This window comes from Gymnoscopelus braueri (assembly GCF_963280865.1).
Source record: "Gymnoscopelus braueri genome assembly, chromosome: 6".
NCBI lineage: Eukaryota > Metazoa > Chordata > Actinopteri > Myctophiformes > Myctophidae > Gymnoscopelus > Gymnoscopelus braueri.
This window is the reverse complement of record NC_137607.1, coordinates 57682311-57708969: the sequence shown is the minus strand read 5'-3', so window position 1 is coordinate 57708969 and position 26659 is coordinate 57682311. Positions and strand designations below refer to the sequence as shown.

The 26659-nt window shown below is 39.2% G+C and overlaps 1 protein-coding gene across 3 annotated transcripts in view; it reads right to left on the bottom strand.

Moving 5' to 3' along the window:
• The window catches only part of ddx10 (DEAD (Asp-Glu-Ala-Asp) box polypeptide 10), a 34929-nt gene that overhangs the window by 5700 nt on the left and 2570 nt on the right, over nt 1-26659 (bottom strand). For 2 of the 3 annotated variants that reach the window (XM_080432016.1, XM_080432017.1), the window contains exons 3-13: nt 19264-19506; nt 16634-16822; nt 14293-14434; nt 13745-13886; nt 13121-13275; nt 12479-12581; nt 7698-7900; nt 4812-5045; nt 3096-3253; nt 1735-1996; nt 329-479 (exon numbers count right to left, since the gene is read on the bottom strand). In XM_080432016.1, coding sequence (XP_080288142.1) covers nt 329-479; nt 1735-1996; nt 3096-3253; nt 4812-5045; nt 7698-7900; nt 12479-12581; nt 13121-13275; nt 13745-13886; nt 14293-14434; nt 16634-16822; nt 19264-19506 — 1982 coding nt within the window. The remainder of the gene's footprint in view (nt 1-328; nt 480-1734; nt 1997-3095; nt 3254-4811; nt 5046-7697; nt 7901-12478; nt 12582-13120; nt 13276-13744; nt 13887-14292; nt 14435-16633; nt 16823-19263; nt 19507-26659) is intronic. The other variant, XM_080432015.1, reaches the window with a different exon arrangement.

Below are 26659 nucleotides of genomic sequence, written 5' to 3'. Positions count from 1 at the left end.
GCTTCTGGGGATTCTACAAATAACTTCTAGTAAATCCTAACAGTTTTTTGGAAAAAACCTACGTTGCTATAATCAGTGGTTCTCAAACTTTTTCATGTCAAGGACCCCTAAAATGATATGTATTTGACCGCGGACCCCCATCTCAAAATATTTTTGTTACAGGGACCCTCAGAATTAAAGATTTGAGTTACAAATGTATGTATATATATTCAAAGATTTGCACACATTTTCACTATTTCTTCCCTAAAATTAGAAGAAAAGAAATGACACACAGATGCGTACCCGGTCTGAATGGCTTAAGTGTGTGAGTGGTTGTCCCTATACGCACCTCCTCAGAGTCAGAGCGGAGCTGGTCCGGGTCGGGCTGCGAGGCGGGGTCAAACTCTTCCCCGTGGTCCCCTAGGTACGCCACCACTTCTTCTTCCTCATCGTCATCATCGGCGTCGGATGTCTTGCCGTCTCGGTTGCGGGCTTCCCGCCTGGCAGTAGCGATGAACATTTGTGATTAAATCTTTGGTCAATAGTTGGTTGATCATCGATTAATTCATAAGCAGAGATTAAAAAAAATCGGAGAACCTCGATTTCCCTCAATAAAGTTCTATCTATAACATAAAAATCGAAATTGTGTTTGTTATATATTCCTTTATCAAATATTCATTATACCATTTGACATCATTCACTGCCATAATTATTGCTGGCCGCGTTTGCCCACTGCCAGAGATTTTTCATCGAAAAAAAAAAGTACTCAGGAGCCGAGATACAGAATTTTTAAGTTTTAAGTTAACAAGGAAGTGGATGGGAGTCTAGATCTTTAAACAATCATATCTCCTTGGTCTTTGGGTCAAATTTGAAACAAAAACTAAAAAAAAAATACGTTTTTTACGTCAGTGGCAGGATTGGTAAACGGGAAAAATTACGTTTTTTACGTCAGTGGCAGTGAATGAGTTAAGGCAATGGGTTGTTTCTAAGAATAGATAATTTCATGAAATAATCGTGATTACATTTCACATATTACATTTTCACGGCTTTTCTGTAATTGATACAATTACAGTAAGACCGTGGGATTGTTCAATTCATCGTTTAATGGTCTCATTTAATTGAGTAAATTCTTATCGGCAATGAATAAATAGTTGTTTAACCCATTAAGACCTGAAGCCGATTCTACAAATGTCTTCTAAATCCCAACAGTATTCTGAAAAACGTATGTTTCTATATCAGTGGTGATCTAACTTTTTCATGTCTAGGACCCCAAAAGGATATGTATTTCTGGCCATTACAATTTTTATTAAAATTAAAAATGTAGTAAAACAAAAGTGCTTAGGAAGCGAGATACAGCCTTTTTCAGTTATAAGTTAAACAAGGAGTGGATGGAGCTGCAAATCTTCAGATAATGATATCTTGGGTTCAGGAAGATTATTATTATTTTTTTCAAAAACACGTGAAACACGTTAATGGCACGTTGCACCATAGCGCTAAAACACGTGAAACACGTTAATGGCACTCAATGAGTTAAAAGAATATATATATTTTCAAAGATTTGCGCACATTTTCACGATTTTTCAAAAATAGCAGATCTACAAGCTGACAGTCATAGCGCTGCACTCGGTGCAGCGCTATAGTGATTATATATCTGCTATTTTTGAATAGCCAAAGTGTAAAATAATGCTTTTTATCTCAAATTAAAAAAATTACATGCGTTCCAGGTCTTAATGGGTTAATTGTTACCATCCCTACCTGGCGGCCTTTGCTTTCAGTCTCTTGTCGCGGTGTTTCTCTTGGACTTTGCGTCTGTACTCCTGCTTGTCGAACTCCCGGTCCTCGCGCTGCAGCCTCTGCCGAGCCTTCTCCACGTCGATCCCAGAAACCCCTTCGTCTTCCTCCTGGTCGGCCGCGGCCGTGCGCTGGGCCGGCGGCCACTGCTGCACCGCCTCCCCGTCCTCAGTGAAGGTGGTTTTGGTGTTGACTTTGAGCTTTCTCTTCAGGACCTTCTTGGCATCTTTAAAAAATGATTTTACGGATAATGTTAAATGCTGGATATGTGGGTGCAACAGCTAATCAAATGAATGCATGTAATCGATTCCTCAATAAATATTGATATTTGAATAATAAAATAATCAAGAATTAATCTATGCCTATTTTGGGCATGTCATTGTAGGTGAAAAGTGAAATAAATACATTGATAATAGTGAAAGATCTAGATTGCAGATCTACAAGCTCATATAGCATTGCATACTGAATCAAGCAACTTAAAAATTGTCTTAAAATGACCCCAAACATTAACATTAAGTGGTTAATACATGTTTTTTCAATTTTTAAGTAATTCCCATATCATTATATGAAACAAATAAGCTGACATTGTTGTTTGGATATGGACTAGTTCATGGGTCTTCCAACAGGGGATCCTCTAGGGCAAGGGTTCTCAACCTTTTCAGGCCACGACCCCCCAAAATAATCAGTTTTGAACTGGGGAGCCTCCATCCGGACAAGCACTTGGAACAACATATTAACAGAAAATATATTTTGTTTACACAACACTGATGCCGTCAAACAAGTCTATGAAGCTATCTATGACATCTATGTAAACATTTAATCTATAGGACCACAATGGAAACAAGCACCCAGGACTTTTTTGTGTGTAGCCTTAAAATACCACAAGCTGTTTACATTTCTGACTAATAAAGTATTCAAACAAATTAAATCAATCAATCAGCAACACAATTGTATGTATGTACATTTGGGGTCCCTGCTTCATCTTAGCCTGGCATGGCAAGACTAATGTCACTGCGTAGATGTTAGTCTAGAATCTCTGTGTGGAACCTGACTCTGGTGATAAACCCGCCACATATTTGCATACTGGGCCCTGATTGGTGCCTCACAACTTCGGGGGCAACAAAATCCAATCACAACCGAGCGGGGCAGAGTTTTATTGTTTTTGCACTGGGAGATTCGTCTGGTTTCCAGGCTAGCTTCATCTCTCTCTTCAAAAATGTTGAAGACCTTCCTGAATAAAGACCTTCCTGAATAAATAAAGGTGAAAGAAAGACCCCTGAACTAGTGTGCAAATATCAGAAGTTGTCTCTTACATGTTGTCCTACCTTTAAATTTGGTCTCTTTGGCGGTTTTCTTTTTGGGTTGGGCGGTAACTTCCTCCTCCTCCTCAGGCTCTTCGCCTTCAGTGACATTAAAGACGTCTTTCCTCTTGACCGTCAGCAAATCTAAATCCCTCAGATTGTCGTCATCGTCCTCACTGTCGCTACAGTCACAAACACAACGTGAATCAGCTTCAGTGTGACATCACAGGTTCCCCCGTAGTCTGTTAAAAGTAGCTATGCAGTGTACCTGTTTATCAAACTTAATGGTATGAAAACAATTCATTCTATTTCTAAACTCTATGGAGTGTTTTCTGAGGAGAGCAATGTGGATTGTTGAGCTGGATTGGGGTAAAGTGGTGATAAAATAATGACACATGCAAGTATCTCACAATATATAAAGTCACAATACCAACCTTGATGAGGCAGTATTGCTTTTTTTAATTTTTTTTTAATTTTATATTTTGTTATTTAATTTCCTGAAAAAAATAACATTTTGGAGTTAGCTGGTTTCTGTCCAACAGCAGAAATATACAAAAGCACCTTTATAAAAGGTCAGTGATTTAAAACCCAGCAAGCCTGATCTCCTCAGGCAGGTCATTCCAAAGTCACCTTTTGTTTTTAAGCAACATTTTGGGAATGACCAGCAGTACTTTGGCCTGAGGATTGCAGGCTACAAGCTGACTCAGATGGGGTAAGACCAGACCTGGTCTTGTAAGTTATTCATCAAATGTTTTAATCAATTCTAAAATAATTGAGTAGCCTGTGCACGGAGGCTGGAATGGGTGTAATGTGACCGAACTTTCAAGAAACGGGTAAAAGGCAAGCTGTAGCATTCTGAACCAACTGCAGACTGTGGATAGATTGGCATATTGCTACAAATGATGTAGCGATGTGCATTATAGAAGCAGCATGTAAGTTACTTATAAAGCTTTGAATGGTTTAGGGCCAAAATACATTTCTGATCATTTCTGAACCATCCAGACCTCTCAGGTCATCTGGTAAAGGTTTGCCTATTGTCCCTAGTATCAAAACTAAACGTGGAGAAGCAGCATTTAGTTTTCATCAGTGGTGGAAAAAGTACTCCGATATTTTACTTAAGTAAAAGTAGCAATACCATAATATAAAAATACTCTGTTACAAGTAAAAGGCCTGTGTTCAAAATGTTACTTGAGTAAAAGTACAAAAGTACTGGCTTCAAAATATACTTAAAGTACCAAAAGTTAAAAGTACTAAAATGTTTGAAAATAGCAGATCTACAAGCTCACAATTGTGAGCTTGTAGATCGCGTTGTGAGTTTGTAGATCGGCTATTTTCAAATAGCCTAGGTATAAAATAGGGCTAAAGTGGTTAATGTGTGTTTTAAAATGTAATAATTTATATCTGCAAAGTAACTAGTAACTAAAGTTTAAGTAATTGTAGTCGAGTAAAAGTATAATATTTGCCTCTGAGATGTAGTGGGGTAGAAGTAAAAATATAGAAAATTGGAAATACTCCTTCTGCTGCGACTCTTAGTTATTTTAAATCACAGCAAAAGACCTTTCTGTTTGCCGCTGCCTTTCATTGAATGTTTTTTTTTAATGTAATCTTTTCTTATTTTGCTTGTATTGTATCCTAATGCCATTGAATAAGTGTGTTTCCTTTGCTTGATGTTTTGTGTAAACCACATTGAATTGCCTTGTTGTTGAAATGTGCTATACAAATAAACTTGCCTTGCCTTACCTGGGGTTAGACTGTAGCACCTCTTCATGCTCCTCCTCATCATCACCACTATCTTCACTGTCACCATCTGTCTCTTCTGAGCTCTGGCTTTCTGCGTGAGAAGCCTGTTTCAGCTTGGCCTTGAAGGTCTTCAACTCGTCCTCCTCCTCTTCCTCAGACTGATCTTCATCTCTCTGCACATCTTCTTTTGTGTCCGCCGTGTGTTTTTGAGCAATGCTTTTCAGGAAGCGCACCCTGGGAATAGTTACAACAACAATTCATTTGACTAATTCATTGAATCCATTATTTTAAATTTCTTTGACTATTCAAAAATAGCAGATATGCAAGCTCATAGTCACTCGGTGCCGCGCTATGAGCTTGCATCTGCTATTTTTGAAAAATCGTGAAAATGTGTGCAAATCTTTGAATATAAATATATTTTTATTAGCGAACATTTGTAACTCAAATCTTTGCCTCTGGGGGTCCCTGGAACAAAATATTTTACAAATGTTCGCTTTAAAAAAAAACATATTTAAAGATTTGCACTTTTTCAAAAAAAATTGCAGATCTACAAGCTCATCTACAAGCTCATATGAGCTTGTAGATCTGCTATATTTTGAATAGCGAAATAAATAAGAAGAAATGACTTTCTTTCCCGGTCTAAATGGGTTAAAAAGACTTACAAGCTCGCAACGCATCACACTGTGAGTTTGCGACGTTGTGAGCTTGTAGTGTAGATAAATCAAATAAGAAGCTAGTGTAAAAGCTAAATAAAATGAGAAGCTAGTGTAAAAGCTAAATAAAACAAGAAGCTAGGGTAAAAGCTAAATAAAATAAATAGCTAGTGTAAAAGCTAAATAAAATCTCATGACTGAAACATTTTGTTAGGCCAAGTCCTAATCTCTGATTTGTGATACAGTGTGAAAGCCCTCCACACACTAGCGCTATATTTCATAAACAATTAGCACAACATGCAAAACGATGATGTTTTGGTAGCCACACAGCCAACCAATTGAAGAAATTGCAGTTTGAGGTTTTAACCTTTACTTTTATGAAATAACCAAGATCATTAGGGTTTTCTGGGAATGTATTATATCGCTAGTTTGACCACTTCAAATACTCTTTAATCTTAACACATTGGGTGCCAGAGGTTTATTAAAATATTATACGTTGAATGCCAGGATTTTTAACCATTTTTGAACCTTTTTCAAGTAGTCACAAAATATTTTCAGTGATCACCGTCCTCACGGTGATCCCCTCATTACACACATACAGGTCTCGTACAATCGGGGGATTTTTTTTTAAAACATTCGGTAATCCGTTCCATAGTTGCAGCCAGTTCAAAATAGTTAAATTAACATTGTAAAAAAAAAAAGTACACAGGAGCCGAGATACAGGTTTTTGAAGTCATAAGTTAACCAGGAAGTGGATTGGAGTCTAAATCTTCGAACAATGATATCTCCTGGTGCTGTGAAGAAGAAAAAAAAAAAAGAAATGATTTTTTTTTTTTTTTTTTTTTTCAAAAACAGTATATATACGGTTTTGGCACACAACGTCAGTTTTTGAAAAGAAGTATATATACGGTTTTGGCACCCAATGTGTTAAAATAACTAATAACAGAAAATGGCAATCTACAAGCTTACAGCACGTTTAGATAGCGTATTTTCAGTGTGCAACATGCTTCCAAAGAAGACATGCTGACTTCTATGGAAACATGCTTCTCACGCAAATGATGACAGAGAACTGTAATCCATTAGAAGTATTAGAAGCTAGTTTACCTGGGAGGCAGGGCCTCAGAGACAGGGCGTATTAGAAGCTAGTTTACCTTGGAGGCAGGGCCTCAGAGACAGAGTGTATTAGAAACTAGTTTACCTGGGAGGCAGGGCCTCAGAGACAGGGCGTATTAGAAGCTAGTTTACCTTGGAGGAAGGGCCTCAGAGACAGAGCGTATTAGAAGCTAGTTTACCTGGGAGGCAGCATAGATATAGAAACCTAGATACCTCATTGGCCTCTTCAGTTCATTGGAGCGACCTGTATCGCTCTGGCGGCCACTGTAGAGGGCAAGCTGCCACTCAAAGTGACTACTGGCCAATCACAGCGCGCTGACTACCTGCCAATCACAGCGTGTCTAACTGACTAGTTGCTGCGCGGCTGCCTCTTAAAGGGTTAAGGGCTGGGTTACGAAAAGACCCGCCCCCACCTGCCTCTGATTGGCCTACCAACGTCCCCTTCTGTGACGCACGCAGAAACTTCCCGAGGGAGGGCGGAAGCTGGTGCGCGCCTCAGATACACCTTAGAGCCGGAGGAGGCGTCTACCTTTATATGTCTATGGGAGGCAGGGCCTCAGAGACAGGGCGTATAGACCACCGAAGTCTGACGTCATTTACACATCCTTTGTTTGTCTACCTGGTTCGCAGTTTTCCACCCCCGTTCTGAATCCCATAGAAGTATTTAATATCGCGTCAAATAAGAACTGTGTTCCAAAAATAAACAAATGACCCCGGTGGTTTGACTCTTATGGATATGAAGCATCAACTGACGGTGAGAAAACGCTAATGTTACTTCCGCCGAATTAGTTACATTTTCGCCAGAAACAGACTGTTTCAAATATAAGTGACTGACTATCATAAACGATACAGAACCTCCTCCCTGACAATATCGCCGGGACAGTGTGTTTATTTTTGGACCACAATTCTTATATGAGACGATTCTAAGATGACCCAATGTTATTCTCCATTGACAAATTACTTCCGCAAACCTGGGGATGAACGAGTGACGTCAGGACTTCGGTGGTCTATTAGAATCTAGTTTACCTGGGAGGCAGGGCCTCAGAGACAGGACGTATTAGAAGCTAGTTTACCTGGGAGGCAGGGCCTCAGAGACAGGACATATTAGAAGCTAGTTTACCTGGGAGGCAGGGCGAGGCCCAGGGACAGCGCGTACTCCTGCAGCTGCAGCTGGAAGACGTCAAACACCTGCTTGTTCTTCATCAGGTAGACGGAGCGCAGGTAGGACACAAAGCACCTCTGAGCCCTGGCCTTCTGCTCCTGCTCCTGAGCCAGGAAGCCTGACAACTTCTGCTGCACGTCTTGGGACTTCTCCGGGTTCACCTGAAAATACATTAGGGCTTGGCAATTAAAGACAATATATCAACACCGAAATTTAGAAACTCTAACAGACTCGTGTAGATTAATAGGGCTGTCACGATAACAAATTTAAGTTGACTATTAATTGTCACTAAAATAATGTCAATTAACGATTTAATTGTGTGTTTGTCATTGAACATTGGAACATATGAAGCCTTTTAGGCTTCGTAATAAAAAAACAATGCCCGGGCAGATATGACAAATAACTGATATATACAAATAGATTATTGACATATTTAATAATTGTATACATGTAAAAATAGCAGAAATAGCTGTCACTTCGTGACGCGTTGTAAGCTTGTAGATCTGCTATTTCTGCTTTTTTAATATTTGAAAATGTGGGAACATTTTTCAACATGGAAACGATTATGACGATTATGCAAAGATAATTGCGATTATCTCAAATAATTGCGACTAGACGATTATATAATAATTGTGACAGGCCTATAGATTAATCGATTAACCGAGAGGCAGGTTTTTTTTTTTTATTCTTTGGGATGGAACCGACTGCAGATTTTCAGGTACAATGGGAGGATTTTACAATTCGGTGATGAAGAAAAATACAATTACAAATGGCATGTTTGTGTTTGCCAAACAATAGGTAGCATATGCACTTCCTCTAAATTTGCTCTGACAAAGGATTAATGTCATCACTCGTTAACCTTGGCCAAACATTTGAATTGAGTCAAATAGAGTTGAAGGCTTAATATTTAATATATTTATGTCAGCAGTGCCACTTTTTTTTTTAAAGAGGTATAATTTTAACTCATTCAATGCCAGATATAAATAAATAAATCACCCACTGCCAGCAATGCTTCGTTTTCCTTACCTTTTCAACTAGTCTGAATATTTATCTCCAGTATGAAAAAAAAGAAAAGTCATTGCAATCCCCCGTTAGCTTGTTATAGGCCGTTGAAAATAGCATGTCTCGCCAAAAATACATAGTAAAACACAGGAGGCGAGATAGTTGTTTTCCCAAATAGTACAACAGGTTAACTCCTGTTTTTGAGCAAATCGTGCACTTTTTGTAAGAAGCGTGAAATTTTACATAATATAACATTAATTTTCAGAAGGGGAGGGTCAGATTTGACCTCTGAGGACCGTGAGAGGTCAAATCCAAAATGGCCGCTAGTCCAACTTAAGTTTGGAACCAAACACAGTAGGAAAATGTTTAAAGTATCATTTCTAACTAAATAGGGGATGCCTTTTCATTTGGTGATACTTTCGAGATCACCAGATTTCAAGGAAATGCATTTAGGTTGAGGTCAAGGTAAAAATGTGCCCAAAAAAATAGTGCAATGATTTCCTCAGAATCAACAAATGGCAGTGTAACAAAGATGGGTGTCTTATATAGGCGACACATCTGAAGGGGTTTAGACAATTAATTAATTAACATTCCTCTATCAGAGGGCAAGGAACTTTATGCAACCAATGGAAGTGGAGTCGTCTGTTCTCCTGATTCTCCTGCTGATTCAAACTTGGCCTGCCTTGCCCCATGTTCACAAGAGGAGGCTGACACTTGTCTGCTTCTGCATGTGGAAGATACTGTGCTAAAGGGGTGTAAGAAGGTGACCATACGTACTGTTCATACTGATCTGGTAGTACTGTCTTTGGCTTCATTCCGATGAGCTGTGGGTTGCCTTTGGTGTTTGATCAAGCTTTCGGTACATAGCTGTTGTAGCATGAAATGGTTGCCACAATGACTCCAACACAGTGTCTGACTCTCCCAGTCTTTCACGCTTTCACCGGGTGTGACGCTGTATCTGCATTCGCTGGCAGAGGAAAGGAGACTGCCTGGGAAACTTGGAGGTCATTCCCAGAGGTGAATGAGGCTTTCAGTGAACTCCTACACATGCCAAGTTAGGTCAGTGAAGGATCAATGTTCCTGCTAGAGCGATTTGTGGTGCTCATGTATGACCGAACCAGTGAGTGCACGGAAGTGAATGATGCCAGGAAACAGCTCTTCACACAGAAGTCAAGAACACTAGAGAGCATTCCTCCAACCCAGGCAGCACTCAAGCAACACATCAAGTGCACTTGCTACCAGGCAAACTGTTGGAACCAGGCATTGGTACTGGAACCAGAGATGCCAGAGCCATCTGAATGGGGCTGGACAAAAGAAACAACTGGGTGGCAACCATTTTGGACCACTCTCTCTGAAGCATCCAAATCGTGCCATGAATTAATCTGCTGTCACTGCACCAAAGGGTGTACTGGACGATGCAAGTGTGCCAAAGCTGCACTCAAATGTACTGCACTGTGCCTCTGTTCTGGAGACTGTTAAGTTGTTGTTTTTTTGTCTTGTTTTTCTCTTTCTGTACGCAAGATGGGACAATAAAGAAGCCTTGAACCTTGATTATTGTCATTTACTATTAATTTATTAATATAGACTACCACCATGGGTTTATTCTGTTTATTTGTTTTGTATTATTCACATTGTCACAAAATGGAAGAACAGTTTCACTATATTGCAGTATAACCCAGTGTCCAAGCTAAAATATACTTATTACTATGTAATTTGACCTTGACCTTGATTTATTGTATGTCCTTGGGTTCTGGCAATCTCCAAAGTATCATCAAATGAATGGGCAACCCCAACTTAGTTGTAAAGAACGCCTTAAATGTTTTTTTTTAAAGTATTTAGACATTCAGACCCTGTAAAGGGTTAGGCCATCTTGGATTTGACCCCTGAGAGGTCAAATTTGACTTCCCTCCCCTTCTGAAAATTAATGTCATATTATTTACTAATTATGCTGAAAGTTTCAGCCTTCTTACAAAAAGTGCACGATGGTATTGCTATTCCGCTCTACTAAAATACGTTAACCAGGAAGTGAATGTAGGAGTAAATCTTGCAATCACGTGATCTCCTATACTAGATCTCTGTGTGACTGAGCCTGAAATGGTGGCTCATAGGTTGGGGAACAGCACCATCTAGTGGAAACCACTGAAAACACACAACTCGTCTTACTCGTCATTGGCACTGTGGACCTCGGGCCAGTGCAGTCAATGAGTTAAAGGGATATTTCACTTTCAAAAAAACTTTTGGTCATTTTATCGTCTACTCAGGCTTTTGTGAGCCCCCCAGACCGTTTTTAAGTTGCTTGATTCAGTATTTAGATATTTGATATTCATTTTATCAGACACGCCCCCTTCCTATACAAACCTATTATAACTTCAAACTCCATTTTTAACATGTTAGATTCATCAAAAACACCCGTCCTTGGTTCTGGTGACTCACCCTAAAAACGGTCTGGGGGGCTCACAAAAGCCTGAGTAGACGATAAAATGACCCAAAGTTTTTTTGAAAGTGAAATATCCCTTTAACGTCTACTCCGGATTCTGTGTGCACCCAGACAGTTTTTAAGTTGCTTCATTCAATATTTAGACATTTGATATTCATTTATCAGACCCTTACTATATAAACATATTATAACACATATCCCTGCTTCTGGTTGCTGATATTGTCCTTGAAATGCTGTGGGCTTAGGGAGACGAGCACGAGCATAAAAGGTGGAGCTACAGCATGTTGAGGGGACCACTATGTGACAGAGAGGCAGAGAAGAAATCCTCAAACACATACAGTTTACATTTACTGTAATATCAAACAGTGTAAACAATGAATCAATGGCCATTTACTGTACCATTAGCCTATATTTTGGCTGTAGATGAACAATAAATAATTATAATTAAAATAAACATATGTAAAATCGAATATGAAGTATTCATGAATATTTTACACGTTGGCACGCCCAATACTGATGTTAGGGGAATTAACTAATTCCCTGCCAATGACGTCTTTTGACGTCTCTTAAAAAACGAAATAATAATACAAAATAAAAATAAAATTCACACAGAACCAGGAGATAACGCGATCCAAAGATTTACTGCTCCATTCACTTCCTGGTTAAAATATTAGGGAAATATTCTGAATCTCTGCTCCTGTGTTTTGCTATGTATTTTTGAGCGAAACATGCTATTTTCAACTGGGTATAACAAGCGAATCGCGATGATTTTTTTTCTTCCTCACAAGCACAGTGAAACCATCTGTGATTAGCAACCATCAGGGGATTGATCACACTGGAGATACATATTCTGTGACTACTTGATAAGGTAAGAAAATCGCAAAATCCTCGCAGCCTGGGCTTTTTTTATTATTAATGAATTGGTTAAATTAACTAATCAGTTTAATTTGTTAATTTAATTGATTAAATTTTTTAAGACAAAGACAAGTTCTCTCTCACACTTATGCCAAGTGTTGGGAGCTTGTAGATTGGCTATTTTCACAATATTTACATGTGAAACCGAGTAAAACTGAATGTAATGCCTCAACTCCTACAATTCCAAGTGCTTCTCAGGTAATCAAATAATCAAAAATAATCAAATATGATTATTTTGGGGGGGTCGCGGCCTGAAACGTTTGAGAACCACTGCCCTATTCCATATGACCATCTGTTAGACCACGGACCCCTGTGTTAAGTGGGGAAACACAATGCAAACACATTAGCCATGTCATCTAGGCAGCACTGTTATGTGTGGTCTGACCTGGATCTTATTAATTGGAACCTTCTTCTCTTGCAGCTGAGCGACCATTCCATTCTCTTCTGATGGCAGCAGCAGTAGCAAGGCCTCTCCGCCCTCCTTGTACCTGTCAATGTCAGCATGTCATTAGCAGTGGTGGAAAAGTAAAAGTATCAATACTGCACTGTACATATATATTTTACATATATTATGTTATAAGTAAAACTCCAGAATTAAAAATGTACTTGAGTAAAAGTACAAAAGTATTGGTATCAACATGTACTTAATGTACCAAAAGTAGAAAAAAAATATAAAAAATCATTTGAAAATAGCAAACAAGCTCTACAAGCTCACAATGCGTCACGATGCATCGCATTGTGAACTTGTAATCTTCTATTTTCAAATAGCCTAGGTATAAAATAGGGCTAAAGTGGTTAATGTATGTTTTATAATATAATAATGTATATCTGCAAAGTAACTATAGTTTTCAAATAATTGTAGTGGAGTAAAAGTACAATATTTGTAGTGGAGTAGAAGTAAAAGTATAGACAATTGGAAATACTCCAGTAAAGCAAAAGTACCTCAAAACTGAAATTGTACTTAAGTACAGTAGTTGAGTAAATGTACTTAATTACTTTACACCACGTTCTGTAGGTGTTAGTTTACCTGGCGGTGCGTCCCACTCTGTGGATGTAGGTGTTGGCGTCCTCTGGACAGTCAAACTGCAGCACCCAGTTGACGGCAGGGAAGTCCAGGCCTCTGGCAGCTATGTCAGTGGCAAACAGCACGGCACTCTTCTTCTTCAAAAACTCGTTGTACACCTAGCGACGGTGCAGGAGAGAAGGTGTCACGTATTACAGTGTGCATGCCCAGCGGTGGAAAGTAACTAAGTACATGTACTCAAGTACTGTACAAAAGTATAATTTTGAGGTATTTGTACTTTACTTGAGTATTTCCAATTTCCAATACTTTTACTTATACTCCACTACATCTCAGAGACAAATATTGTATTTTTACTCCACTACAATTATTTGAAAACTTTAGTTACTAGTTACTTTCCAGATATAAATTATTAGTATTATATAAACCATACATTAACCACTTCAGCCCTATTTTATACCCAAGCTATTTGAAAATAGCCGATCTACAAGCTCACAACACGTCGCATCGCGTTGTGAGCTTGTAGATCTGCTATCCCGTTCCCGACAATTTTTGCTGCATGTCTCTCTCCATCTCTCTCTCCCTGTATCCTGCCCCCCCCCCCAAAAAAAAACCATCAATGGATCTAACCTCCACTCTCTTCATCTGTTGCTGCTTGCCGTGCAGGGCCAGGATGGGCATGCCCGGACGCAGGCGGCAGAACGCCCGGAACAGATACTGGATCTGCTTACAGCTGCTGAAGAACACGATGATCTTCTTCTGCAGGTGGCTCCTGACGGAGGAGCAGAGCATGTTTAGTTTAAAAGCATGCAATAAAAAATATTAAATGAAAAGAATGAGTGAAAATAGCCGATGCTATTTTTGTACGTCGGCATTTTTACAGGGTATAATGCAGGGTTAAGTGGTTTATCACCAGTGGTGTAAAGTAACTAAGTACATTTACTCAAGTACTCAAACATTTGAGTACTTTTTCCACCACTGTTTATCACACTAATCGATTTAGTCGATTATAAAAAGCAAGATTATACCACTTTAACCCTATACATTAGTAATCTGGATATAAATCTACAGATTTCTTTACATTTTAACAACACAAATATTGTACGGGTGTCTGCGGCCCAAAAGCATATTAATTTGGGGGTCCTTGACATGAAAGGTCTGGAGAAGCACTGTCCTACCTGATGAAGGAGTAGAGCAAGTTGACCTTCTGGTGGAGCTCACAGACCACATAGCTCTGCTCCAGGGTGGCGGGGGTGCTGAACTTGGCTCTCTCGTGAACCCACACATACTCGGGGTCCTTCAGGCTGAGCCGCGCCAGGTCTTCAAGAAAGGGGGATTTTTAGGTTAACCCGTTAACACATTGATTGCCTAGATCGCATATATGCGTTTTTCAAATCCATCGCTTGATTGACACAATTCTGAAAATCGCATATATGCGTTCTTTGGAATTTTCATTGTTTAATCTGTGATCGCGGTGTTCTGTGAATTTTTCATCATCAGTTTCGTTTTCTGGTTACATCACACTCACCGAGTTCCGGATTCATGAGGCAGATTCCGTTTCCGGTTCTCGGAAGGCCTTTTTTAGGCATTTTAGGCGAGAATAGGGAAAAACACGTTTTTTTCACACAGTATAAAAAACTAACAGAGAGCTCTAGTTCTATTTTATTTAGTCTGGATGACAAACAGCCATCCAGGTCGTGTATCCCATCGAACTGAAGCCGATCGCCGATCTGCGAAAACGTCACATCCGGTTATGACGTATGGACTGTTTGAGCCTGTTTGGGGGGGGGTCGAGCGAGTGGTCAAGGTGTCGATTTGCTGCTCTCTGCTGGTAGATCTGTCGTATGTGTTTAAAACCGCAGCCAGACTTCATATTTGAATGAAAATTTACAAAATAACAACGACAACAAAAACACGCAAATCGCTGGCACAGGGGTGAGTACATTATGAATAAACTCTGGCAGTCAATGCGTTAAGACCTGGGGCTGATAAAATGTCTTCTCAATCCTAAAGAAAAACTGTATCAGTGGTTTTGTATTTGGACCCTCATCTCAAAATATTTTGTTCCAGGGACCCCCAGAAACAAAGATTTAAGTTAAAAATGTTTTTTTTTTTTCAAAAAGAGCAGATTTACAAGCCCATAGTACGGGACGAAGTTCTTTGTTGCGATAGTAATCGTTGCTATAGTGTTTGTTCAGTAACAGGGGTCTCCATGTCTCTCCAGCTCTTTAATAAACACAAATTGTGTCTTGTTAATTTCTTTGTGTCATCACTTCCAATTTCCTATGGAACTTTCAGTTCTCTCTCCTGATTGGATGAAATCGGTATCCCGGTCAGAAAATGTATTTTCTGTTTACTAAAGAGCTGGAGAGACATAGGAGACTAGACTACGGTTTACAGAACAACACTGTAGACTAGAGCATGGCTCTTCAACAGGGGGTTGTAAAATCGTTTTTTTATTTAGATTAACACTTGAACCTTAGCATCCCTATTCTAGCGGGGGGGGGGATAGCAGATCTACAAACTCACGTGTCACGCGTGACGTGTTGTGAGGTTGTAGATCGGCTATTTTTTGGCAAAGAGATTTGGTGCAGAGGGAAAAAGAGCAGACCAGTACAGAGCCAAAAGTCAAGTTTACTAAGTATTGAGGGTTTTAAGTGGTTAAATGTCTGAAAATATACAATAAAACTCAAATCTTTGCTTCTGAGAGTAAAAATCTAAATATTTCACAAATGTTTTGTCTATGAATTGAATATCAAGGACCTCGTTGGAAACAAGACCGCAAGGACTTTTATGAACGGACCTTTTAGACAAAGTAAATGTAACTGTGCTGTTTTACATTTTTGCCTAATAAAATATTCAATCAATATTCAAAGATTTGCACAAAATGTTCACGATTTTTTTAAACATAGTAGATATACAAGCTCATAGCGCGGCACCAAGTGCCGCGCTATGAGCTTGTATATCTGCTATTTTTTTAATAGCCCAAAGAAATCTAAAATGACAGAGATGCGTTCCCGGATTGAAAAAAAACAATGATCACTATCTGAATATGGAGCTATATTTAACACTTATTTTAACGCAAATATTAGCGGCGGAACTTGGTTGGTACCTGACGATTCAATTCGATTCCGAGGGCTACGATTCAATTAAATTGTGATTATTGCGATTCACGATTAATTTACTTCCATTATCTTTTATTGATAATAAAAACTAATGTAAGAGATGTGTCACTGTCAGCTGGAAGGTTATATTTGCCAACATCAACAATTGCAGAAAACCAACAAGGAAATAAACAAGTCCTTTTTTGTAAAATAATACTGACTTATAACAAAGGCTTCTCAATATTCTGATAACCAACCAAAATATGGCTGCTGCTCTGTGCAATTAGCGATATGATTACTTCTTTTTTTAATTATTTTTTTTATAATAGATTTAAAAAAATAATCGTCCATATCCTAATCGCGATTAATTGCTGAATCAATTATAATTTTCACCCCTAGAACATATATATCATACCTTTCACTGATTTGGTCTGTGTGGCCGAGAAGAGCAGCGTCTGGCGTGTCTTGGGCAGGTTCTCCACGATGGCGTTGAGCGTGTCGGTGAAGCCCATGTCGAGGATGCGGTCCGCTTCGTCCAAAACCAGCATTTGTAGATCGGTGGCGTGGAAGGTGGCCGTCTGGTCCATGTGCTGCAGCAGTCTGCCTGGGGTTAACAGGTCAAACAGTTCAACCACTTAACCCATTAAGACCGGGAACGCATCGGTCTAATTTTAAGATTTCTTTGGCTATTCAAAAATGGCAGATCTACAAGCCCAAAGCGCGGCACCGAGCTTGTAGATTGTAGAAAATTGTGAAAATGTTTGCAAATCTTTGGATATATATATAAATTTTTAACTCAAATCTTTGCTTCTAGGGCGGTCCCTGGAAAAAAATATTTTAAGATGGGGGGGGGGGGGAATACATATCATTTTTGGGGGTCCTTGACATGAAAAGAGTTTGAGAACCACTGATATTATAGCAACATAAGTTGTTTTCCAAAAAAACAGTTAGGATTTAGAAGACATTTGTAGAATCCCCCAGAAGCAAAGATTTGAGTTACAAATGTTCGCTTTAAAAAATATATATATATTCAAAGATTTGCACACATTTTCAAGAGTTTTCCAAAAATAGCAGATCTACACATTTTTTTTAAAACTTTTTTTTTTTTGCTTCCCACCACCAGGGGGGCTGCAGCCCCCATAGCCCCCCCCCTTGCCACGCCACTGGATATTACAGACGTCTATGGGGATTCAGAACGGGGGTGGAAAACCGCAAACCAGGTAGGATGTGTAAATTACGTCAGACTTCGGTGCTCTATGGGTTAAACCCCATATGTTGTTGAGCGGAGTCCCTCAGGGCTCTATACTAGTAGCTTTTCTGTTTTTGTCTCTAAATTAACCCATTGAAACCCGGGAAAGCATCTGTGTCATTTTAGATTTACATATATATACAGGCATGCAAACAGCCCCGAGGTGAAAAAGGTGACAACATGTTGTTTTCTTTCGGGTCAGGTGTCACACAATTGCCCTATTTGGGTTCAAAAAGGTGACTGTAGCTGAAAAGTGACACTTTTGCATGTCTGTATATAGCAACATAACATCTCTTAGGATTTAGAACAGTGGTTCTCAAAAATAGCAGATATACAAGCTCACAGTGCGTCACTTCGTGCCACGCTGCGAGATTGTACATCTGCTATTTTTGAACATTTATTTTTGTTTGAATAATTTTGAATGTTTTAACACATCTGCTTTTCTGGGGATCCCTGTCACAAAACATTTTCAGATGGGGGTCCGCAGCCAAATATATATATATCAATTTGGGGGTCCTTGGAACAAACAAGTTTGACAACTACTGATTTAGAAGGCATTTGTAGAATCGTCCTCAGGCTATTTCTGCTATTTCCGGCTATTTCTGCGAGAGTCCCAACCCCCCCCCCCACCCCCCCAGAATTCAGATTTTAGGAGTTAAGTGGGAAAAAGGAGCACTTCACACATTTTCAAACTTACTTTTAGGTGCTACTCAGTGGAAGTAGTTTGTTTTAGGGGTGGATACTTTCTCGTTTCTAAGTAAAATTTAAGTCACTGTCATTTGTATTGTGCTGTAAAGTGTTTTTTAATTATTACTAAATTAATAGTTGCAAGTGAGAGGGGACCACAATGGAAATGTGTCTTAGGACTTTTTGTGTCCAAACTAAATCTTCATTGGTCCTCACTAATGCTCATTATGATATGGTACCATTTCTGTCTACTCACTCTATGTCTCAGAGGAGGGCTGTGGACAGTTCAGAAACCCGCCTACCAGTGACATCATCGGTAGGCAGGTTTCGTCATGTCAAACTTTTTCCAGGAAGAGAAAGGCAGTAGTTTCTGTTAGCTTGGAATCCCCATCGACAATGTCACTGGTAGGCAGGTTTCTGAACTGTCCACAGCCCACAATTGAGACAAAGAGTGAGTAGACAGAAATGGTGCCATCCTATAATAAACATTAGTAAGGACCAACTATATGAAGATACGGCTGAAAATGGGAGAAGTGCTCCTATTCCACTGTACATAATTATTGATTGTTTAACCCATTCAGACCGGGAACGAATCTCGGTGTCATTTTTAGATCCCTTTGGCTATTCAAAAATAGCAAATATACAAGCTTGTAGATCTGCTATTTTTGAAATATATTGAACATTTGTGCAAATCTTTGAATAATATATTCTTTAAAGTCAACTTTTGTAACTCAAATCTTTTCTTCCGGGGGGTGCCTGGAAAAACATATTTTGAGATGGGGGTCAGCGGCCAAATATATATTATTTTGGGTGGTCCTTGACATGAAAAAGGTTTGAGGACCACTGATATTGCAACAAAAGACAACAAAACCTGTTGTTTAAAAGACATTTGTAGAATCCCCCAGAAGCAATGATTTGAGTAACAAATGTTCGCTATAAAAACATATCTTCAAAGATTTTCACAATTTAAAAAAAAATAGCAGATCTACAAGTTCGTAGCGCGGCACTCGGAGCCGCGCTACGAGCTTGTATATCTGCTATTTTTTTAATAGCCCAAGAAAACTTAACATGACACAGATGGGTTAAATAATGTCTATTTGCAGGCCTACCTGGAGTGCAGATGATGATGTTGGTGCGGTGGATGTTTTGGGACTCGGTCTCCAGGTCTTTGCCGCCGATGACCAGCCCTGCGGAGAACTCGTGGTTCCTCCCCACCTTGCGGAGCACCTCAAAGGTCTGGTAGGCCAGCTCTCTGGTGGGGGAGATGATGAGAGCTCCCAGGCCGTCCACAGAGCTCCACTGCTGCCGATACAGACACTCCAACACAGGGATGAGGAAGGCCAACGTCTTACCTAGGGGTTGAACCGTGACCGTTCATTAATACCATTTCAGTCAGGACAAACTCATGAATGTATCAAATATTGTTTTATTGAATATAAAATGAGCAGTGGTGTAAAGTAACTAAGTACATTTACTCAAGTAATGTACTTAAGTACAATTTTGAGGTACTTTTACTTTACTGGAGTATTTCCAATTGTCTATACTTTTACTTCTACTCCACTACATCTCAGAGGCAAATATTGTACTTTAATCCACTACAATTATTTGAAAACTTTAGTTACTAGTTACTTTGCAGATATAAATATATGACATTATAAAACATACATTAAACACTTTAGCCCTATTTTATACCTAGGCTATTTGAAAAAAGCAGCTCACAACGCGTTGCATCGCAACGCGCTGTGAGCTTGTAGATCTGCTCTTTACTTTTGGTACTTTAAGTACATTTTGATACAAATACTTTTGTACTTTTACTCAAGTCAATGTTTTATTCCAGACTTTTACTTGTAACAGAGTACTTCTACATTATAGTATTGATACTTTTACTTAAGTTAAACATTTGAGTACTTTTTCCACCACTGTCCAAAACAACAAGTGGTAGCTGAGGTGGTACAGCAAGCAGCAGCACAGGCAGCAGCAAACAGCAAGCAAGGAATGAGCAATGCAACTTCACCATTTAAATAGAGCGCTCTATTATGAAGTAAGTATGTGATTGGTTGAGAATAGAAGCATGGAGCTGAGACCGACCAATGGTCCACACTGAAAAGTGGAATACAAATAAAATACATTGTTTGTTCAGTTAAATGATGAAATTACATTTTTATTTTGTTTGTATTTATTAGAAAGTCAGGCTACCATTTGCTAAATACTGATTTAGGTTGTTCATATTTTTAATATGTATTGCATTTACAGCACAGGGTAACCTATAGTTTACGATGTGTTAATCCTCTCCCTTATAATGTTATTGCACATATAAAAAATATACCTCACTTCCTTGGAAAACCTTTTTTTTTAAATTTGTATTTCTTTAATGGGTCCCAAAGCAGACATCCGTCCATTGTAAATAGTACATTTTGTTGATTAATAATGAATCAATAATGGAGGTTCGATTAACAATTATGAAATGTTAAAAAAAAATAAAGAATCCACATAACAAAATAGCAAAAATAGCAGATCTGCAAGCTCACAACGCAATGCATCGTGAGCTTGCAGATCTGCTATTTTATGCTATGTTTGTACGACAATGTTGCAAGATGAAGTATTAAATATGGCTTAAGTCAGGCTTGTCAAACTCGCGGCCCGCGGGCATTTTGCGGCCCGCGGAAAGGTCCAATGCGGCCCGCGAAGTGATTTGAAAAAAACTCCTTTTCATACTAGCTCTAATGGAAAAAAAACGAGAGAAAAAAAAGACAAAAAAAACGGCGGAGCAGGCAGTTATCCCCCCCAACCCCCCTTGCCTCTGACTGCGAAGGTCTAATAGTGGCCAAACTTGTTTTGTGAGAACAATGGCCAAGTCATGTCTAAACAATCAAGACAAGAGGAGATCAAGAAATAAATCTAATCACCCACGCTGGCACAAACATGTCAGTCTAAAAGTGTATAGATCACTGCTAACCAGCGCTGCCCAGGGAAACAAGGATGAGGAACTTTATTGGCTCACATATTGGATACATCGTAACATCGCTTCTTTAAGGGGACCGTAAGGGTCCATTTGGTTCCATTTGTACGGGTGGTTGCGTCGTTGTGTTTACATGTGCGGTGGAATAACGGCCGTTACGAGTGAAACGCTCAAAAGTTTCACTCGTCCTCTGTCTCCGTTGACAATTTTAATGATATTAGAGATTAAATGATAATAATCTCTGTTTAGGAAACTCTTAAAAACGCGAATGAATGACTAGTGTCGCCTAGTGTGACATATTCAATGTGCGCTGTCTTCTCAGTCTATCGTTGCCGAAAATGGCTGATCTACAAGCTCACAACGTGGTGCAAACAGACGCGGTGGTGTGAGCTTGGAGATCGGCCATGTTTGGTGCGTGACACTGTTGTACGATGAAGTATAAATTGCGCTTTTAAAGTGACAGTACACACATTAACCAGTTAACAGTTTCTTCAATATTATTTTCCAAAAGTAAAAAGGTCACTTAAAATGTAGTGCAAGTGATACATTTAGGCTAAAACAAAGACTAAAGAATAGAAAAAATAAATATGCATTTTTTGTTTATAAAGAGCTGAAGAGACATGGAGATTTTATAGTAATTATTACATTATGAAAGTTACTACTGCTCAGAACCTGGTCCCTGATGTTGACAGGTCAGTTAAAGTTGACCTGAGCTTTTACTGTTAGGGTTATTTTTTTTCTATTCTAAAACCGAAAAAAAAAGCATTGAGTGTCATTATTTTTGATTCTTTGACATTTTCTGAATTTTCGTTATTGTTCAATAAAAATGAATTTGACACCCCTGGCTTAAGTGGTTAATCAGACTTAAAAATAAGGGTGTCACGATACTCGATACGTATCGAAATCGAACCGAAAATGACGTACGATACAGTGTATTGAAATCAAAAGCTGTATCGCGATTCAAGGGTTAAAAAAAAAAAATACTCCCGCGCATGCGCACATCCGATTGCACATGTGGGTGAAGCCATGCTGGAGCCGCTGTTGTGTTTTTCCGTGCATCGTGCATGCGTGCTTACGACGGGGGAGAAAAAAAATGACGACACGACAAACCCACACACAGTGCACACCGCAGAGGAGTTTGGAGGAGAGACAGAGAGAGAGTACTACTACGTTACATTTCACCATGGCCACTGCTGAAGCCAGCGATGGTAATGATGATACACAAACTGAAGAATTTGAAAACCCTCCCGCTTCCTTTAAGTCAAAAGTCTGGCAATATTTTGGCTTCCCAGTGAATTATGAGGGACGCGTTGTTAACAAAACGGCTACCGTTTGTCGATTATGCTCCACACGTGTACCGTATCCCAGCTCAGGCAACACGTCAAATATGGGGACGCATATTCGCAGGCTAACACAAAGACATTGATCTGGCCGCATATGAGCACAAAAGTGTTGCCTGCCTTGTATGAGAAGGTGATGGCACAAATGATAGAAGGGCTGAGCCATGCAGAATTAATTGCCTTAACAACAGATGGGTGGACCTCCAGAGCAACACAGAGTTACATCACCATAACAGCTCGAAAGCCCAGTACTTCAAACGCTCCCAATTTATGATGCCCACACAAGTGAACATTTGTCTGATATCCTGAAGAAAGCAGCAGTGGAATGGAAATTAGATAGACCCAATGCAAAGATCCCTGTGACAACAGATAATGCCAAAAACATAGTAAATGCCACAAAAGAGGCTGGAATGTCGCCACATGTAGGTTGTTTTGCACAAACATGAATCTGGCAACACAGAAGGGGTTGGGAGTTAACCAGATGTCCCGTATTCTGGGCAAAGTCAGGAGGATAGTTTCTTTTTTTCCACCGCAGTGCAACTGCAGCTGTCTTCAATAGCAAACAAAAGTGCCTAGGACTTTGTAAGGAAAATGAAACCCCTCACAAGCTAATTCAAGATGTTGTGACACGGTGGAACTCCAGCTATGACATAATAGAACGCTACTTAGAGCAGCAAGTGGCAGTTTATGCTGCTCTCACAGAGGACAGCGTGAAAAAGAATGTGAAGGACCTCATCACCCTCACTGATGCAGAGATTAAAGTCATGGAGGCGGTGGTTGAGGTACTGAAACCCTTGAAAACAGTCACTACTTTGCTAAGTTCTGATCAGCAACCCACTGTATCTATGGTCCTTCCCCTCCCAACACACAACCCTGACATCTATGCGACCCAGTGACACAGATTCACCAACTGTGAGGGATATTAAATCTGCTATAGCAGGTAACTTTAAGGAGAGGTATTCAGACCCAACACTTCAACAGTTCCTGAATGAGAGCACTGCACTAGATCCTAGGTTCAAGTCTCTACCCCACCTGGATGACTTCTCTCAGAGTGAGATCTTCAAAACTCTGGCTGAGAAAATCTTGCAACAGCATCCCACGCAGGGATGTGGTCAATTAATTTAACAAAGAAATCTTAAGATTTACCTAATATAAAAAAGTCATGTTAAATATTAAAAGTGATATAATTATTCTAAGATATAATTAATTTAAGAACATTTTAATATTTCATGATAGCACAGTAAGCACACCAAAAATGTCACCACAAATGGCCTCAGGAGGGAAGCATAGACCTCTCATTTATTTTATCTGTTTTGTGTGACCTTTGACCCAGGCCTCTGGAGAAGAGCCCAGCCAGAGCCCTGCAGAAGGTTTAGAGACTGCATCTGGAGTAGGGGTGTTCGATATTGAAAAATATACTATCACGATATTTTTCAAGAAATATCACGATAGACGATATATATCACCATAATTTTTTTATGTTTGTTTTTAGGATTATTATTATTTTATGATTATTAATAACATATATGATGATTAATTATATTATATGATTATAACATTTTATAAGATATGATAATGGGGCACGTATAATCATTATATTATATAATATAATGAATCATCATATCTTATTAATTAATGTGTTCACAGACAGACAGGCTACATACAGATAGATAGATAGATAGATGGATATAATATTCGTTTTTATGCTGCTGATAGATAGATATAGATATAATATTAGTTTTTATGCTGCTGATAGATAGATAGATATAGATATAATATTAGTTTTATGCTGCTGATAGATAGATAGATGTAGATATAATATTAGTTTTTTTATGCTGCTGATAGATAGATAGATATAATATTAGTTTTTATGCTGCTGATAGATAGATATCTATTCCTTTTTATCCAGCTGTTGCATCATGTGACATTCAGTGCAGGCTGCTTGATGGTGAGTTAGTAGTGTAACAGAGTGCTTCAGACAGAACATCTGACAGTCAGTGGTGGAATGTAACTAACTAGATGTACTTAAGTACAAATTTGAGGAATTTTCACTTTACTGGATTATATTAAATTTTCAGTACTTTTACTTCTACTCCACTACATCTCAGAGGCAAATGTTGTTCTTTTACTCCACTATAATTTAGTTACTTTGTAGTTTGTATCATTACAAAACACGCATTAACCACTTTATCCCTATATACTTCGGCTATTTGAAAATAGCCGATCTACAAGCTCAACGCTTTGCGACCCGTTGTGAGCTTGTGAGTATTTCTGCATTGCAGTACTGATACTTTTACTCAAGTACTTTTTCCACCACTGCTGACAGTAGCCTAGTATTACACCTACCTACCTACTAACAGTAGACTAGCAGGTCACACAATGGATCATTGATATGCATATGCATCCAGCCAGGTCGGTCATTCCTATGTTAATTCATGGTGTAAGCGAGGTACGAATTGTTGTTTTTAATCGATACGCGAAGTCCGTCCATGTGCGTGCGTGCACTCTTTATGCGGGGACGGGACACCTTCGCTGTTTCACCCGCGTTTGGTTAAAAGTTATATCGAGTGACTTTCGAACATTGCAAACTTTGCAAATAACTTTAGTTTGCACCGTGTCGGTTTTGGAATATCCATCCGTCCATTACTGCTGTTGTGCAGACTGACAAGACAAGAGCGACGATCGCCTCGCTGCCAAGAAGAAAGGGGGCGGGGACTTTGGGAGCGTGTGTGATGAACACAACAGATCTTCAAGCAATCAATGCGGTCCGGACGTGCGGTCGAGACGCGTTGTTAGCTTGCAGATCTGCTATTTTTGGCAAACGAAACCGTCGTACTACAGAAGTATAAATGAAGGAATAGAACTGCAAATCATAGACTGTGCACTCACAGGATCTCAATGGAAACAAGACCGCAAGGACTTTTTTTGGACCTTTTAAACAAGTATTTTGCCTAATAAAATATTTAAAAAAAAAAAAAAACAGTGAGTGCACGTTCTATGACTAAGTGACTCCCTGTATGACTGAAATTAGTTTTTTTTTGACAATATGTATGATATCTCTGAAAACGCATATCGTGGGGACATTCTATCGCCTCGACGATAGTTATCACAATATCGAACACCCCTAATCTGGAGCCCCCCCAGCAAAGAAAACAGCACTCAGTGAACTGTTTGGCAATTTCTTCAGCACAGCCCCCACCACATCAGTAGCAGGAGCCCCCAAACCATGGCCTGAAGTTGTGGAAGAGGAGATTCAGCTCTACAAGATGGCCAAAGTCACCCCTCTAGATTCAAATCCTCTGAAATGATAATGAGCAGTCTTACCCACATTTAGCAAAGCTCTCCAAACATTATCTTGCTGTTCAAGCAACAAGTGTTGCAAGTGAGAGAGTGTTCTCAACAGCAGGAGACATTGTGACAGCTCAAAGGAATGCCCTCACTCCAGAACATGTGAACATGCTCATCTTCTTGAAGAATAATTTGAAAATAAAAAGTGAATAGTATGGCTTAGCTTATTATTCACATTTCTTGTTTGTTAATTCATGACATTCACTTTTACACCACATTCAAAGTCTTTGTCCTGGTCCTTCAAAAGTGTACAAAAAGTTTTAAGTAAAAATTCCATTCCAGTGATCCATGGCAGGTGTTTTTCTCTCACATTTCTAAAGCCTTTTCAACTGCAATGAAAAAAGAAATCTTTGCCTGCGGGTGTCGCTGGTGAGGGATTTTGCCTGTCAATCATCGCCTCTGCTCCGCCCCCCCCCCCCCCCCCCCCCCAAAGGAAAGGATAGGGGAGGGGAGGGGCGAGGAGGAGAGTGGGCGGGATTTATCGACTGTGACCTCACTGTCGAAGGGCCAAGCTCAGATTACTTTTCAGCCTAATTATTCAGAAAACCCCAGACCACAGAAAATCCACTGAATGTTCTAAGTTCAGGTTTTTTGGGTGTAATTGAGGTCATAAAACCCCAAATAAAACATTGAAAATAAAAAAAGTGAAAATGAATGTCATGATACCTTTAAAGCTCTTACCTGTTCAAACAATGTGAACATACTTTAAGAAGTTTAAGAACATGTAGCCAAATAACAGTTGTCTTTGAATCCTTTTTTCTTACATGTTCAACTTTGTATTTATTTAGATTTTATTTAGTTATAGAGCTTCACAAGAATGTTGTTGTTATCTCATCTTAAAGAAGAATCTGAAAATGA